Source organism: Halichoerus grypus, chromosome 2, assembly GCF_964656455.1.
Source record: "Halichoerus grypus chromosome 2, mHalGry1.hap1.1, whole genome shotgun sequence".
Taxonomy (NCBI): domain Eukaryota; kingdom Metazoa; phylum Chordata; class Mammalia; order Carnivora; family Phocidae; genus Halichoerus; species Halichoerus grypus.
Genome location: NC_135713.1, coordinates 79,291,969 through 79,309,609, shown reverse-complemented (window position 1 = coordinate 79,309,609; position 17,641 = coordinate 79,291,969). Strand labels below are relative to the sequence as shown.

The following is a 17,641-nucleotide window of genomic DNA, read 5'->3' as shown; positions in this document are numbered from 1 at the left end:
GAGTCTTTTCAAGCTAGTTCCAATTAATTTTTGAGTGCTTCCTAATTTTCTGGCATCAGATGTCCCAGGCTCACCTGGAATCAATCAGTCATTTCTTCAAGGGAGCCCTGGTTCCATTTAGTGAGCAATGATATTTAGAAACCAAGATCGGGGCTTTAGGGGTGCTCATAACCTTAAGTGTCATTGCTTCAAGGCCCTTTCATTGGATATATATATATTTTTTTAAATATATATCTTTTTAAAAAAATTTCCTTGATTTTTTATTTTAATTTTTTAAAAAATTTTTATTATGTTATGTTAATCACCATATATTACATCATTGGTTTTTGATGTAGTGTTCCATGATTCATTGTTTGCGTATAACACCCAGTGCTCCATTCAGTACGTGCCCTCCTTAATAGCCATCACCATGCTAACTGATCCCCCCACCCCCCTCCCCTCTAGAACCCTCAGTTTGTTTTTCAGAGTCCAAATATATATCTTTTAATCATGAGTTCCCATTGATACTCTTTTTCCAATCCAGTATTTGTATCTCACTTCAACAATTTTCTCTTGTAACATCTTACCTAAAAGACATGATCCTTCACGATCTATCTCCTGACTACTTCTGCAGCCTTGTAGGCATGATCTTTTGTGTCTTATGTACCTGACACACTGAACTACTTGAATTTAATGTCTTTTTTTAGATCTGGGAAAGTCTCAACTTCAGATATTGATTTCTTGATCTTCAGATTCTTGATTTCTTCAGATATCACCTTCCCTCTATTTTCTCTATTCTCTCCTTTTTGGACTCTTATTAGACTGATGTTGAAACTTTTGGATCTCTCCTTTGTTTCTCCTATTTTTCTTTTATATTTCCAAACCTTTATTTCTCTGTGTTGTGTTATAGGAGAATTCTTTGGTCTTTTTCCCGAACTCACAAATTACTTCTGCAGGGTCTATCCTGCTCTTTTGCATTATTACATTTTTAAAAATTTTCACAGCTTTTCATATCCAAGATCTCTAATTGGTTGTTTTTCATAATTTCTTCTACCTGTTTTAAGAATGTAAATACTTTAAGAAGAAAACCTCTCTCAGTTAATTATACTTAATTTAAGATTCTGTTTTGATTGGTCTACTGAGTTGTTTTAAGGAGGACAATCTAAATCTTTTCATTTGATGAGATTTTATTTCATAGTATGGAGGCTTCTTAAATGTTGGATAATTCTTAATTTGCCTAGTTTTGCAGTTTAGATTCTCTGTTGGATTAACGCCTTTCTCCTCCTCTGCCCAACTGCTCTCTGAGGTTGGGGTGGGAGTGAGAGCTCATATGAGATTTGCAGGCCTCGCTGCTACCAGTGGGGTGTCCAGCTGATCTCCACTCAGTTGTCCATGGGCCTCCTTGTTGCTCCTCCATGATTGAGCAGTGAGTATTCTTGATGTTGCCCAGTGTGTGACTTCCCACCTGTCCTCTGAGCTTCAGCTTCCCTCTTTGGTCCTATGCTATCTGCCTTCAGCCATTAGGCACTCCTCCTTTCTGGGCTGATGAGTTTCTCTCCTCTTAATTTTTGAGTGTTTCTATATATGCACACTTCCCTTCCTCCTTCTCCCACGCCTCCCTTTCTTCCTTCCCTCCGTTTCCCTCTCCTTTCTCCTCCCCTCCCTCTCCCCTCTTTGTTTAATCGTTTCTGTGATTTGACAGGGAGAGGAGTTGTGGGCTTAGCTTGCCATTTTGTAACTGGAAGCTAATGTGTTGTTTTTTTCTTACATCCAGATCCCTGCATATGCTATACCCTCTAATGGGAGTGCCCCTCTGCACAACTCCTGTCATATCTACACGGCCAATTCATACTTATCCAGTAAATCACTACCTCTTCTGTGAAGCCTTCCATAATCCCCAGGCAGAGTCAGTTTCTTCCCTTCTGTTCCCATGGTGATTTTGCATACTTTATTTTAGTATTTATTATATGTATTATATTATAATTTGCAGTCACGTCTATGTTGGCTCAGTTGACTATGAGCTTTTATCTGTGTATATTTCTTGTTTGATATATGGTAGGTACTCAATAAACATTTGTTCAGTTAGTGGATGAATGGTTTTAAACAAGATGAAATTAATTTCACATATAGATGTGATTGCAAAGTAATTACCAAGCTAAATCTGATATTCAACCCGAGGATTTTTATTGCTTCCCTCCCCCAGTCCCTTGCAATACATGGAGCTGTGCTGTGTGTTCTCCTGATAGTTCCTCTCTTGAGCTCTTTTTAGAATTAGTTCAGCAAACACAGTCTCATCATTTTCCTTTGTTACACATGTTTTGACAAGCTTGACTTGTATGTCTTCTTCATCACATTTGGCTTTGAACAAATTTTTGGCTTTTACTAAATATTGAACCTGTCTTTAAAAGAGAATTTTTTTTTTTCTGAACATGCCTAGGGGTATTCATAGCCTTAAGCTCCCCAAAATGGGCATCGTGTCTTCTTTTCTTTTTGAAGTTCTGATAGAGTCGAGTACATTGCTAGGCTAGAATTCTTAAAAAGATTTCTAAAACTTTCAAGCACTTGGCAACATTGTAAGAATCACCCTACAGATTCTGAAAACCCCTGCTTTGAAAGAGATGCCATTCATTTGAATTCCAGAGTTACAATGTGTTTGCTTTAAAAAAAAAAAAATAGACATTTGTGATAACACCTTAAAAGATGTCACATAAGAGAAGGAACAAAGACTACAGTGTTAACTAGAAGTGTAACACTGATGTCCAGAGTCCCTGTGACCCTGAGGTAGGCTCACAGGAGTGATCTCCTGAAGAAGGCACCGCAATTTAAAATTATTTTGGGTCCTCTTATGGTTCCTGCTGAAATGCATAATGTAGGTTTATTTATTTTATAAATGTTTTGTTGGTTTTCGTGCTATACCCACCACATAATGACGAGACGTTTTTTTCCTTTTGGGTGCATGTGAACAAAAACCAATGTCTTCTGTGCTGCAGAGGAGATAGGAAGACTAGATGTGAAGAGGAATTTTCTAGGCGTGTATGTCAGTAAAGGGCCATGGCTATACACAGCGGAAAACCCTGCTCAGCTGGGTTAAATCTGAAATTAGCTGGATTTTCCTTCAAATCAAGATTATTTGTTAAAAATTATTTTACATTATGTTCACTTAATTTTCCACTTGAAACACGTTGCTTTATTTTTGTTTAGAAATACAGTTTAATAAGATGGGCTGCCTACTCACCCCATTCCATCAACATAAGGAGAGCTTTGTAGACATAAGAAGGCCTCTGTCTTCAGAAAATCAAAGGCACTGTTTATGAATCTTTGTAAAGAATGTGAAATACCAATGTGTTATTTTTCAAGATTGGCTAAATTCTGTATAAAAACTTTATGTGCTCCAAACCCAAGATGATCCTGGAAGAAGTAAAGCAAAAACTCAGAATTCAGGGCTTAATTTTGAGAACCCATGCTTAACTTTTAAATCACTGTGTCTTTACTCAAACTAAATTTTTATCTTATCTTTTGATATCACTTTACTTATCAGATAGAGCAAGTAACAGTGTTATCATTGTTTTTCCATCTCTGACACACAAAGAGACTTGGACAAGTCACTTATCTTCCCTGAGCCCCAGTTTCCTCCTCTGCAAAAGGAGGATGTAAATTCCTGGTTTCTGAGCTCTAAAATGCTTTCAATGAAGCTAAAATTACCTACATAGTTATATACGTAGCACTCACATACACTAGATATCCTTTGTGTACATATATATGGTTCACCTATATGCAGTTCACTGGTAAGGAAGTTGTTGTGTAGGCTGTGGGAAGTTGCCCAAATGTCCTTTTTTTAACTTTTTTTTTTTTTTTAAGATTTTTATTTGTTTATTTTAGAGAGAGAGAGCAAGCAGGGGGGGAAGTAGAGAGGGACGGAGAGGGAGGGGGCAAGAATCTCAAGCAGACTGCATGCTGAGTGCAGAGCCCAATGTGGGGCTTGATCTCACGACCCTGAGATCATGACCTGAGCCGAAATCAAGTCAGATGCTTAACCGACTGAGCCATGCAGGTGCCCCCCAAATGCCCTTTGGGGCCACTGTACTTACTCCCTCAGTTACCAGACTGCTGGCTGCTGATGGCGCACTGCTGAGTCCCTTCCCGGGTGTTACCTTGTGCTGATAGAAGCTGCTTACTCAAGGTTCTGCCCCCTCCATGGCAGCCCTCATCTAGTCACTGATTATCTTGATTGATTTAGGGACACAAAGGCCCAGCTGCCTTCCCCCAAATTGGGAACCATTCTAAAGGGCCATCTAAGCTCCAGCCCCCTCCAGTAGGATCTGCTGAGATCTTTGTTCTAGCTATATTGCAGTTTGAATTTTTTCTCTGCCCAGTCCCACTTCCCTCACCCCTGAGTACATTTGTTCCCAAGATCATTCCCACAATAAACCTCCTGCACACCAGTCTCCATCTCAGAGTCTGCTTCCCAGGGAAACTAATCTATAACAACATGCATTTCTAGAAATGGATTTATCCCTCTTTGATTTGGCTGCCATTTAAACAATGACATATCTGATGTCATGAAACAAAACAAACCTTGCTGATGACATTTTTAGCTTTATTAAGGAATGTCCTAATAGATATGTGGATCTACCACCTGCCCAGCCATACATCTGTACGTGGTACAACCATGACACTTATGATAGTTCACATTTTGAAAATACTTTTTATTCCTTTATAAAAAATTTTTTAATCTTGAAGAGAAAGATAAGTGATTGAATTTGGTTTCTGCAGTTGAATACTTTAGAGTCTAATAATTGAAATGTTTGGATTAATAAGAATGCACTTTATGTGAAATCTACAAAATTTTGCAGCCTTGAGGATTCAGATCTAGTCAACTCGGTGAATATATTTCAAGTTTATTACCAAAAAAAAAAAAAAAGAAAGAAAGAAAGAAAAGAGAGCTAACCCAACCCACTGTTTTCCATGGTTTTATGGGCAATTAAGTTGTTAATTTGTATTGATACTCAGGATGTCAGGGTTGTATAAAGGGAAACATGTCCTCCATTATAGCTGATTGCTTTAATTACTATAAAAGCCTTGGTGATATATATTCACTTATTTTAAAGTTTTTCTATTTTCTAAAATACTGTTTATTCTAATTGCACACAAAGCTTGTTTACTTTAGGGACCTTTCTATAACGCTGATGCTTTTTATTCAGAGCCTGGTGGATAATGGACGTACCACATGCCCCTGAACTATGGTTCTGGTATGAGCTGTTAATTTGTTGTTCAGTGTTCAGGTTGCCTGTGTAAATTTCTTTTCCTGTTTAATTTCAAGGCTCTTTGTTACTCATATTTCTTTTCTCAGAAGAATTACCTTGTACATGCCCACTGTGTACCTCCGACAGAGGGAGCTGTGTCAGTACAACCGAAGGGATCCAACTCGCTAAAGAACTGGGAGCTACCTATCTTGAACTACACAGCCTTGATGACTTCTACATAGGAAAATATTTTGGAGGAGTGGTAAGTGGTAATCCCTGTTACATAAAGTCAAGTCATTTGTCAGGTTCGCTCTGTAGCTATTTTCTAGAACCTCGATTAGAACTTCAGTTTTAAAAGCATGATTGGTTTTAACTTTGAGAAACAAACTGAGAGTAGAGTAAGGTTTTGTCAGAGTAAAATTATAATTTTATTTTTCTCTTCAAATGAAGCATTTTCTATTGTCTGATGGGATATTTTGGAATTTTCCATTTGGTGACACTGTTGTTTTTTATTGTACATATCAAAAGCGTATTTACTTACACAAACCTGTGATGTCAGTTGTATTCGTAATCTTTATATTGTTCAATGAGCCTTGCAACCTGAACCATTGGGCCCTGAAAGTTCTCCTTCATTCCTATCTACTACTTGAAAAGAAAGATTTTTCTTCCCCTATGTGTGCTTCGGCAAGATTTTGTATACTCCTAAATTATTCAGCTCAAAAATATCCATAGAAACTGCTTATACAAATAGCTTGTTGGGGCGCCTGGATGGTGCAGTCGGTTAAGTATCAGACTATTGATTTCTGCTCGGGTTATGATCTCAGGGTCATGAGATCGAGCCCTCAGAGTCCACGCCTGTTGAGGAGTCTGCTTCTGTCCTCTCCCTCTGCCCCTTTCCCTGCTTGCGTTCACATGCTCTCTCTCTCTCTCTCTCTGTCTCTCAAATAAATAAATCTTAAAAAAAATACGTTTGGGATTTGCTCGCTCTGTAGCTATGGCATTTACTGGGCCCTATAGGCATTTTGAGACCCGTCTTGGCACATAGCACCTACCCTACACTGTTAGGACTGCATGGTACTTGGAGAATACCATGGAGTTGTATCATGTAAGTATGAACTGACTTTGGAACTATCGTTTCAACCCTCTAAGAAGTGACTCCACTCAACAGACAAATTTGGTAAACATGGATAAGAGGTTTAAACCAAAGTAAACCCTGCATTAAGCAGGGGTACTTTGAACTTCTCCATTAGTTCCTTGGCTCTTTGTCAAGTACTCTTTCTAATATACCAGTATATTCATTATGTAGATTCATGTCAAAATGTTGAGGTCTCCACAGATGACTGTAGAAAATTTCATTTGTTCTGGACAGTTACCAAACTCCAAATAAGAACCAAAGATAAAATAAGCACCAAATATAAATGGTTCTGATTTCTATCATGTATAAGTGGCTATTATTTAGCCCACTAATGTGAAGAAACATTAATAAAAATATAGCATTAAGAAAGATATACTCACAAGATTGATATCCTAATGACTGTGAGAAACTTTTGTCTTTTTTTTTTTTACAGTGATAAATAAAAAGTAGAAAGGGTAGGAAGGTAGAGAGGACTGAAATCTAATTTTCCTGTCAAAGATACTATATTGTAGTGGATTAAAAAAAAAATCTTAATTTAGTCTAAGAATCTTGCATTTCCCTGAAATATTTAGGAAACTGGGGAAAAATGATAGTTTGGTTTCATTTGTTGGAGAGGAGGGGGCTGATTCTCTTGGGGTATGGAGCTCTCCTTGTTCCCTGCTCCACTTCCTGAACCTGAAATCTCAGGGTCACTCTTCCAACCGACCTGCCAACTCCCACTTTTATCTGCTCACTTCTGCTTCCTCCTCCTTGTTTCTCTTTGTTCCTAACACCTGGTGTTGCAGTTAGGGTTGGACGCATGATAAGGATTGAAGATGTGGTCAAGGTTGGAAGAAAGGGCAGTTTTTTTTTTTCCTTAAGACTTGGTAAGAATATGGAAATAAGATCAGAATGATCCCTTTTGAGATTATTGAATAGTAAAGTACAGCTTCGGTCGTGAGTGTAAGAAATAGTGGCATTTGCAGGAATATAGATGGAGATGATAATGTCAGAGTGAAAGGAGCATTTAAAATCTTGTGTTTAAGGGTCAGGGATGAAGACCTGGGCAAGAGGGGTGTGTGCCCTGTAGCTTTAGAGAGCCCCATCTGGCCCTCCTCCAGTTGCACCCCCATGGCACAAGTTGATGGAGCCAAGGGGGTGTGCCCACCTGGAGCTAGAAGCCCTTCTAGACGTGCACCATCCATTATGGTAGCCACTAGCCACAGGGGGCTATTTGTGTTTAAATTAACTAAAGAAAATTCAGTTCCTCAGATGCACTACCCACATCTCAGATGCTTAATAGCTACATGTGGCCTGTGGCTACTCTATTGAATAGCACAGATATTATAGACCATTTCCATCAACACAGAACAGAGGGTTCTATTGTACAGTGCTCCAACCATGTTCCAAAACCCAGGACCCCAGAATTCTCTGACCAGTGGCACTCAGTCTGTTTCTCAGGCTTGTGCAGGCCTTTTTCCTGCGTCAGTCCTCCTGAAGGTGGATTGCATTACTAGTGTGTGTGTCCCTAGGTCTGAAAGGTGGCCAAAGGATGACTACATATGAGGAATGGGGGAGGGGAGAGTAGAGTTTGGATACGTAGGCATGGATGTCTACTTATACGCATAAAGCTCCTTGAGGCATGGGATGGAGCAGGGCATGAGAAGAGAAGGGGCAGTCTTGGGGCCCAGGAGTTAGGGGCCAGTTCTCCCTGTGCTACACGAAACTCTGAGAAGTCTGAGAATTTAAATCCAATGTCAAAGCAAGAGGATAGAATATCTTTTACATAATAGTTTGTTTTCTTGATTTACTTAGTTTAAATATTTGTGTATGTGGTACATGGTCTATTTGTTCTTTTGCCCCAGGCCTCACAGTGTAAGGCATAGGTCTGGTGCCGTGCAAGGATTTTTTTAATTTAATTTTATTTTTTTAAAAGATTTTATTTATTTACTTGAGAGAGAGAGAGAGAGAGAGAGATAGCAAAAGAGAGCATGGAGGGGGGCAAGGAGAGGGAGAAGCAGGCTCCCCCCCTGAGCAGGAAGCCTGATGCAGGACTCCATCCCAGGAACCTGAGATCCTGACCTGAGTCAAAGGCAGATGCTTAACCCACTGAGCCACCCAGGTGCCCCTCAGCTTTTAAAGTAATCTTTACACCTAACATGGGGCTCAAACTTACAACCCCAAGATCAAGAGTTGCTGTGCTCTACTGACTGAGCCAGCCAGGCACCCCAAGATTTTTAATTTATAACATAAAGGATGTATTTCAATGTGTAATTTATTCAAGCAAAAAATAGAGCACGTGTAAATATCCCTAGTTGATATGAGCATCTGGGACATAGAGCCAGATCTGTCCTGCCTTGAGTTTCTCTAGTATTAACTGCTGTGGTTGCCCACGAGATGGTTATTGACAGTCACACAGTCGTCCTGCTGGGCTATTATTGAAGAGAATAAACAGTTCCTTCTTGAATGGGTAGTTTATTTATGCTTAGACAAGGCACAGTCTGTTCTACTTGATACATTTTTTTTTAAATAAAAAATTGTTTAAAGTGTTTGCTAAAGCTTACATGGAGATGGTACTGGCATTAAAAACATTTGGCAAATGTGATTTGGGGTACCAATAATCATGTCAGATACATAATTTTGTTGAAGCTTTAATCAAAATTTGATTCATGTTTTAGTTGGAGTATTTTATGATTCAAGCCTTAAATCAGAAGACAAGTGAAAAAATGAAGAAAAGGAAAATGAGCAACTCATTTCATGGAATTAGACCACCTCAGCTTGAACAACCAGGTGCATTTATTAACCAATGTTTAGACATTCAATTGATATTTATTATAGATCACTTCACAAGTCGTGGAGCAATTGTTCCCAAATTTGAGTATGTTGAGGACTCACCTGGCATTCTTTTTCAGTAAATCTGGGGTGGGGTGTGGAATCTGCTTTTAAAATAAGTTTCCAGGTGATTCTGAAGCAGGTGGTATTTGGACCCATTTTGAGGAATACTGTCTTAAACTTGAGTCTGTAGCTTCTTTAAAAAATAGAGTGTGTGGTGAAGAGCTATCCTAGATTAAAGTCTAAGAGAAATAACAACCAAGTGCAATACATGAAGCTTGATTGGGTACCAGTTCAGTAAAAACATCTCAAAGACCTAGGGCGGTTGGGTAAAATTTTAATATGGACTGGAAATTAGATGACATGAAGGGATTGTTAATTTTTGTATGTATGGTAATGGTTCTGTGATTAATGGAAGAATGTCCTTATTTTTTGGAAATGAATATGACATTATTTAGAGCTGAAGTATCTTGATTCCGAGTTACTTTTAAGTGGTCAGCAGTGTGAGTGTGTGTGTAAGTGTGTATCTTGCTAGAGATAAGGCAAACATGACAAAATGTTAATTGCAAAATGCAGGTGAAGGATATGTGTGTGCTTATTGTATCATTCTTTCAACTTTTTCAAATGTTTGAAAATGTTCATAACACAAGGTTAGAGGAAAATAAAGATACATAAATACAATTTTTATCAAAATTAACTTTTATCAAAAATTTTGAATAATTATGTCATAGAAGTAGAGTAGTAGTACACTATGCAGACCAATTTGTTATGGAAGTTGTTTTAAAATGTAGGTACTTGATAAGTACTTGTTAAATAAATCAATATACACTAAAAATCCGGAAAACATAAATTAGTATGGGAAGTCAATTCCAGGTTTTTTTGTTTTTGTTTTTAAATGCAGATAGATCCTAAGTGATACACAGTTTGGCTTTGAACTTCCTGGTGTGCAAAGTAAGAGGGGAGACGTGGTCTGTTATGGAGCAAACCTGCTGCTTTAAATGCTTTCTGGATGAGAAGATGGGTGGGGAATAGCCAGATAAACAGTGGAGATAGATAATTTCTTGGTTCTTATTAATTCAAGAAGAGAAAACACCACAATTCCTCTGAGAAAGCAAAGCCGTTCATGGATTTAGCAGAAGGAGAAATTTCTCACGTGGGTCTCCGCCTGGGGTGCTCGGTGACCTAGCGGACAGGGCTTTCCAAAGGGTCCGGTCGGCAAATGCAGTCTCCGTTCTCACAGGTGGAACTTTGTGCCCCTCTGTGAGGTGTCACACTGAACATTGGTTCTGGTGCTCATTTGTTCTAAGGATAGATCCTGAGCTCCGGGACCTGAGGCTTTCACATTGTCTGTAAACCATTCAGGGTCTGTGAGGTGCCTTAGGCAGTGGAGGGAAGGATGAGTGGGGTGTTGTTCAGGAAAAGCCTAGCCACCAAAGTTCCTTGTTTTTATCGGTTTTAGAGACTGGAGTTTTGCTTTAGAGTAAAGAAATTTCATTCCTAAAGAAGTTTGAATTCTACTGATTTAGAGGATTGTGTATCTTTCAAGCAACCCTTTACAGATAACTTTCCTTGGCTCAGCTTGGGATGAATCTAGCCAGCAGATATTTTACAGTTAGGGTCTATGATGAGGGCTTAGAGTGTGATCCTCTGTGGGGATATTCTGAATCGACTGAGGACTAATTTACCTTTGTTAGTGATCAAACTAGGAAATTGAAGGTTACATCCTTTTTTTTGGAAATTAAGGACTCTAACCAATACTCTACCTGACATGTGCCGAGGCGGAAAGGCTGGTTCTTGTTTTACTAGGAGGAAAAAAAATATTAATTTTAGGATCAAAATAAAATGATCAAGATGGTTTCAAACAATGGAGTCCCAAGACTCTGAGCCCTGGCTTTGAGGGGTTACAGTTTTAACAATTTAATTTTAACAATTTCCTCCCCCCTCCATTTCCAAACCCAGGAGGAAAATGACTTCAAATGTGAGGTTAGGTTCTTCAGAACTTGTTCAGTAATTTGTTTGCATTTTTTATCAGGTGAAAGTAAGGAATGATAACCACCAACATACTGAAATGTAGTATTTGGAGAGATATTTTATTTGGGGACACACAAATAGTGAGAAGTACTATTTTATTGCTGTTAATGGCATTAGTACAATTTTCATTTGCACTTAAAAAATACTGTGTATTTCTGTGACTGTTATCTCAGGATAATTAATTTATGTGTGTTTATAATTAGATTAAGTTACACAGAATTGCTGTTTTCATAGGGTCACAAATGGCCAAATGTTGGCAATTTCATGTGGCTCAACTTAATAATATTAAGAAAATATTCTTTTGTTGTGTTTAAAAGAAACCGGAAATGATTGGGTCTATAGACCTAAAGAAAAATTTGTCACTTTTATTTTCTTCTTTGAAACAGAAAAAATGCCTGTCTTAAAGGCTGAAGCATCGCATTATAACTCTGATTTGAATAATTTGTTGTTCTGCTGCCAGTGTGTGGATGTGGTATTTTACAACCCAGATTTGAAGGAAGTTGCCGAGGCCCACAAGATTGTCCTGTGTGCCGTAAGCCACGTTTTCATGCTACTTTTCAATGTGAAGAGTCCCGCTGACATTCAGGATTCCAGTATCATTCGAACTACCCAAGACCTCTTCACTATCAGCAGAGACACTGCATTTCCCGGTGCTCGCCAGGATTCTCCAGGCAACCCGCCCTTACGCGTCATCGTCAAAGACGCCCTCTTCTGCTCTTGTTTGCCGGACATTCTGCGCTTCATTTATTCAGGTATCTTGTTAAATGGTTCTGGTACATTCTCTTAATTAAGCTTTTGAAAGGAACTACGCCTGTGGTCCTCAGGTGTATTGTCTAGTTTCACGTTTATTTTCTTTCTACCACCTGAGGTAAGGATTATACATGAAATAGTCTTTACTTTATATACAGGAATTGGTCCAAGCTTTCCATCTTCCTTATAAGTTTACTTGCCTTGGTTTTAAATCTACTTGTGAAAATAATAATTTCTTTTCCTACTGAGCAGATATTAGTTAGTATTTTATTTAAACAAAAATATCCAAAATGTGAAAATACGAGAATTTGTCCAGTCTAACTCTAAAGAAACAAAATTTTCAAAGTGTGAATGAAAATAAGTATCTGCATCTTTTTTTAAAAGATTTATTTATTTGAGAGAAAGAGAGTGAGAGAGAGCATGAGCACGTGCTAGAGAGAGCGTGAGTGGAGGGAGGGGCAGAGGGAGAGAGGAAGCTGACTGCCAGATGAGCAGGGAGCCCAATGTGGGGCTCGGTCTCAGGACTCTGAGATCATGACCCAGAGATCATGACCTGAGCCGAAACCAAGAGTCAGATGCTTATCCGACTGAGCCACCTAGGTGCCCCAGTATCTGCATCTTAAAAGATGGCCATTTATTCACTTTTCTATTTTACTCTTAGATTTTGGAGGGATTTGAGAGAAATTAGCAGGGTCCTTGCATTCAGTTTAGGAACTGGAAAGAGTATCTGAAGTTAGTTTAGACTGAGATCTGTTTAATTAATTTTTTTAAGACTGATTTAATTAATTTTCGACTGTTTAATTAATTTTTTTAAGATTTTATTTTTAAGTAATCTCTACACTCAGTGTGGGGCTTGAACCCACAACCCCAAGATCAAGAGTCACACACTCCACTGTCAGCCAGGTACCCTGACTTTGACTATTTTAGATTTTACTTTTTTTTCTTACCGTGCACTTATCTTTTTAAGATAGAACTTATCGGGTGCCTGGGTGATTCAGTTGGTTAAGCATCTGCCTTCGGCTCAGGTCATGATCCCAGAGTTCTGTGATCGAACCCCGCATCGGGCTCCTTGCTCAGCGAGAAGCCTGCTTCTCCCTCTCCCTCTGCCCCTGCTTGCATGCTCTCTCTCTCTCGCTCACTCTCTCAAATAAATAAAGTCTTTTTTAAAAAAGATAGAGCTTATCAATTATTTTTCTCCTTGTCCTTTTAAATGATTGTAGCTACTATATTTTAAAAAATAGAAGTTTTATCTGAGTCATTTTAGCTAATGTATTGAGGGTGTCAAATCTAAGTGTCCCATATAAGAATGGAAAAGAATTGATGTAAAATGATTTTTAAAGTAAGCATCTAAGTAAAAATTTTCCGAGAACTTCTCTCTTCTTTAATTTTTCACCTGGAATCATGTTCTGATGAAATATTAAGTTAAGGTCACTCCTCTGGAATATGGCTGTGGAGAAACATTTATAATCTGTTTCTAGACTTCAAAATGGGGGACAGATAAGTTTATAAAGGTTTGCAAATAAAAGTGCTGTTTCATATTTGTAAGAAACTTTTGGATAGTCTTCAGTTGAAATAATTGATGTTAATATAAGATTTTACTTTTTTCATTTGGGCTGTGGTTATATAATTTTACTATAAGTTAAAATAAAAATTAATGGTTTTGAAAAGTGCAGTTGCAGTATGAAGATTTAAGTGGATTAAAATGTATATATATGGGGGCACCTGGCTGGCTCAGTCAGTAGAGCATGTGCCTCTTGATCTCAGGGTCATGAATTCAAGCCCCACATTGGGCGTAGAAATTACTTTTAAAAGAACTTCAAAAAATCTCTATATATGTACATACATATACCTACATAGGAGTAGAATGGTAGTGATGGGTCTTAAACCCATTATTCAGTGAATATTGGCTTGGAAAAGGCATAAATAACCACTCCTATAGAGCACACCAACACAGCGCCTTCAACATGGCAGGTTTTATGTCGGTTGAATTAATGAGTAGACTCTAGTAGCTGTGAATCATCATATGAATAAAGCAGACTAGTTAAACACTTCATTTACTAATAGATTTTCATGTTTAAACTTTGAGTCTCACAGTTTAGAATTTAAGGCTAATTCTGAAAAACAAAAATGTTTACATGTTAAATGAAAAAAAGTCTTTAGTGATGTTTAGAGAACTGTGAAGGAAGTGTTTGGCTTTTCTTTTCAGAGATGTTACTGTTGAAATTGAGTTGTTCAGCAAGTTTACTACAATATCTATTGAATACTTTCGAAGGCACATGAGCGCTTTGCAGTCAGTTACATCCTCTTTAATAAGGTAGCAATAAAAGAGCTAGTTGTATCTCCAGTGACAGAACCTACTTGTCTTTCTTGTAGGGAATGACTTTTTTAAATTGCAAAATTAATACATGCAGATGAAAGCAAAGGGGAAAGAAAAAAAGTTTTCCTCAGTCCCCTTATGTGTTAACTCTAATGCTATTTGAAAGAAGTTAATTTATTGGGAAACATACATTAAGGAAAATGTATCTATAGTAAGAGCTGTTTTCCTCTGGCTGGAGCACAGAGTGGGAGGTGAAGGCTTGCAGGAGATGAGGCTGGCAGGCCAGATGGAAGCTGTTCATCGAAGCTGTTCTGGAATGTTAAGCATGATCAGACTGGGCTTTGGCATGCTCATCTCTGGTGATAGTAGGGGGATGGAATAGAGCAGGCAAAATAGGAGTTTAATAAGGAAGCTCCATTACTCTGGAGATCAACCTCAGGAAGGCCATTATTCTGACAACAGGTGGTTCGTGCTACAGCTTGTCCATCATTTGGACCAGGGCTTTTCAAACTTAATGTGCATGCGAGTCAACTGGGGATCTTGTTCATGTGCAGATTTTTTTTTTTAAAGATTTTATTTATTTATTTGAGAGAGAGGGAGGGAGAAGGAGCATGAGCAGGGGGAGGGGCAGGGGGAGAAGCAGGCTCCCCGCTGAGCAGGGATCCCAATGCCAGGCTCCATCCCAGGCCCCTAGGGTCATGACCTGAGCTGAAGGCAGACGCTTAACTGACTGAGCCATCCAGGTGCCCCTCATGTGCAGATTCTGATTCAGTGGGCCCCCGGGGGGCGGGCTGAGGCATGAGATTCTGCATTTCACGCAGTCTCCCAGGTAATGCTGGTGCTCTGGACTACACGCATCACCTTCTCTGGGAAGAACCACGTACCGGCCACAGACGGGGGGGATAAGAGCCTGGCGTTCAGTCTAGAGGCCCAGGGGAGGGACCCGGCCTATCAGTCTCAGGGCACAGAGTCAAAATGGGGTCAGCTGCAAGTCTGATTGATGTGAGCTCTTCGGAGCTGGAGCTGTCGCTGCCCTGTGGTAGCCGCTGCCCGAGGGTGGGGCAAGTGGCTGCTTTGTGGCCGGGTGGAAACTAAGTGAGCCCGGGAAGAGCAGTTAGAGGCAGAGGAACATCATAGCATGGAGAGCTTGCTACAAGCCCTTGACCAGTTCAGAGCACAGGCTTCCTAACCTGACACTGAGCTGTTGCATTTCTGCTCTGTTCATTCTCTCCTTGTATGTCAAGACCCAGAGAAGAGGTGGTGTCAGGTAAGAGCTGGGCCACAGGCCATTGACCTGGGGCTGCAGGGAGACCCCGATGCTTTGAGGAAAAGGAAAAATAAATGCTTTAGCAGGTACCTATTACTTATTCTGTATTTATAGAGTATAACCTCAGACTCAAACAAAAGTTACATTGTGTTTAGTTATTCTTTTTTTTTTAAGGTTTCTATTTATTTATTTGATAGAGAGACACAACGAGAGAGGGAACACAAGCAGGGGGATTGGGAGAGGGAGAAGCAGGCTTCCCATGGAGCAGGGAGACCAATGCGGGGCTCAATCCCAGGACCCTGGGATCTTGACCTGAGCCGGAGGCAGATGCTTAATGACTGAGCTACCCAGGCGTCCCACATTGTGTTCAAATTATGTTTAAAAAGATATTAAAGCTGTACTTGTACAGTAAAGACAATTGTGAAAAAATGGAGAAAATTTGTTAAGAGAAAAAAAATCAATGCAATTCCTACTCTCAAATGTCAAAACACTTATTGATGTTTTGTTTTATCCTCTAGTCTTTGTGCATAGGTTACCATTTATTTAGAAAATATTTTTTTATCACGGGTGTCTGGATGTCTCACTCGGTTAAGCATCTGCGTTTGGTTCAGGTCATGGTCTGGGGTCCTGGGATGGAACGCCATGTCGGGCTCCCTGCTCAGCAGGGAGTCTGCTTCTTCCTCTCTCTCTACCTCTCACCCTTGCTCATGCTCTCTCTCTCTCTCTCAATAAATAAAAAAAGGAAATATTTTTCATCAAATTAAAGTTTTAAATATATATGTATATATATATATTTTTTTAGAGACTTCAATAAAGACGACAGTCTTAAGGGATTTTTGTTTTGCTTTTTTTCTTCCTGCTGTTGTTGAGCATTTTAAAACTTTTGAACTGAGCATAAGTTTTAAGACTCAGTTACGCAGTGGTTTCTTCACAGAAGCCCTGGCCTACCCACAGGTTATGTTAGGGGGGCAGTGAAGACAGGAGCTGTTTGTACTCATGTCTGTTGGGTCAGTAACACAGAGGTAGAACTCCACGACACAGCATGCTCAGGAATATTTGCTCTGAGTAAACATGGACTGAAAAACCAACTTCAGTCTATCTCCTGCTTTTTTTTTTTTTAAACCAAATTACAAAGAATGTCTTAATTTCCTCTAAATAACATACTTCTTTTTAATCTTTAGGAATTTGAAATTTTGTATATATGTGTCACCAGGGATGTTTGGGTCCTCTATTTAGGAAGGGTCTGTTTAATGGTCTGGTTAACATAAGGTTTCAGCGTATTCTCCTATGAAAATTCCTAAATAAATAGACACAGTAAAAGTATGTGTTTTGTGTATGTTAATTTTCTACTGGGTTATAGCTAACACTGTATACTGTGTAAGTACTGAAAGACTATTACTCAAAGAGAAGGAGTGAGGCCAGCAGTTTGTGGGTCTTCATTGAGTCATCCTTTATTGGCATATAGTTGTGACATTCTCACAATACTTGATAGTCTTTATGCTTGCAAATTCCTGATGCACACAATTTCAGATGGTTAGGAATTGAAATGTATGTCAGAGCCTCAAGAATTTTGCTTTGAGCTTTTCATACCACAGATGGCCCTTAGAATTTCACATCCCTTATTGAAATGCCTCCAGAGTAAATGAACATGTGGAAAGGAGCTTTCATCTTCAGCTTGCCTAGTATCTTCCAGCTCTTGGAATTATTCTGTGGTATGCTCTTTTCTGCGCTACCTAAAAGTTCAGCTTGTATGCATGAGTATAACATGCTCCCTAAGAACCTCAGTCAATTCAATCAGCGCTCTGAGAAGTTAACTAAATAGAAAATCCCAGTCAGTTATGCAAGATGAGTAAGTTCTAGAGATCGGCTGTACAGTATCATGGCTATTGTTAAAAACACTAACGTACACCTAAAATTCTCTCAAAAAGATAGATCACGTGTTAGATGTTCTTTTTTTTTTTTTTTAAGATTTATTTTAGAGGGAGAGAGAGAGAGAAAATCCTCAAGCAGACTCCCTGCTGAGTGCAGAGCCTGACAGGGGCTCGATCCCAAGTCCCTGAGATCATGACCTGAGCCGAAAGCAAGAGTTGGACACTTAGTCGACTGAG

At 39.1% G+C, this 17,641-nt stretch overlaps 1 protein-coding gene across 2 annotated transcripts in view; it reads left to right on the top strand.

Moving 5' to 3' along the window:
- Window positions 1-17,641, top strand: part of RHOBTB3 (Rho related BTB domain containing 3) — a 55,380-nt gene that overhangs the window by 10,520 nt on the left and 27,219 nt on the right. The window contains exons 4-6 of one of the 2 annotated variants that reach the window (XM_078067042.1): window positions 5,333-5,484; window positions 9,015-9,126; window positions 11,586-11,951. In XM_078067042.1, the coding sequence (XP_077923168.1) occupies window positions 5,333-5,484; window positions 9,015-9,126; window positions 11,586-11,951 (630 nt within the window). Of the gene's footprint in view, window positions 1-5,329; window positions 5,485-9,014; window positions 9,127-11,585; window positions 11,952-17,641 lie in introns of both variants that reach the window. The other variant, XM_036084458.2, reaches the window with a different exon arrangement.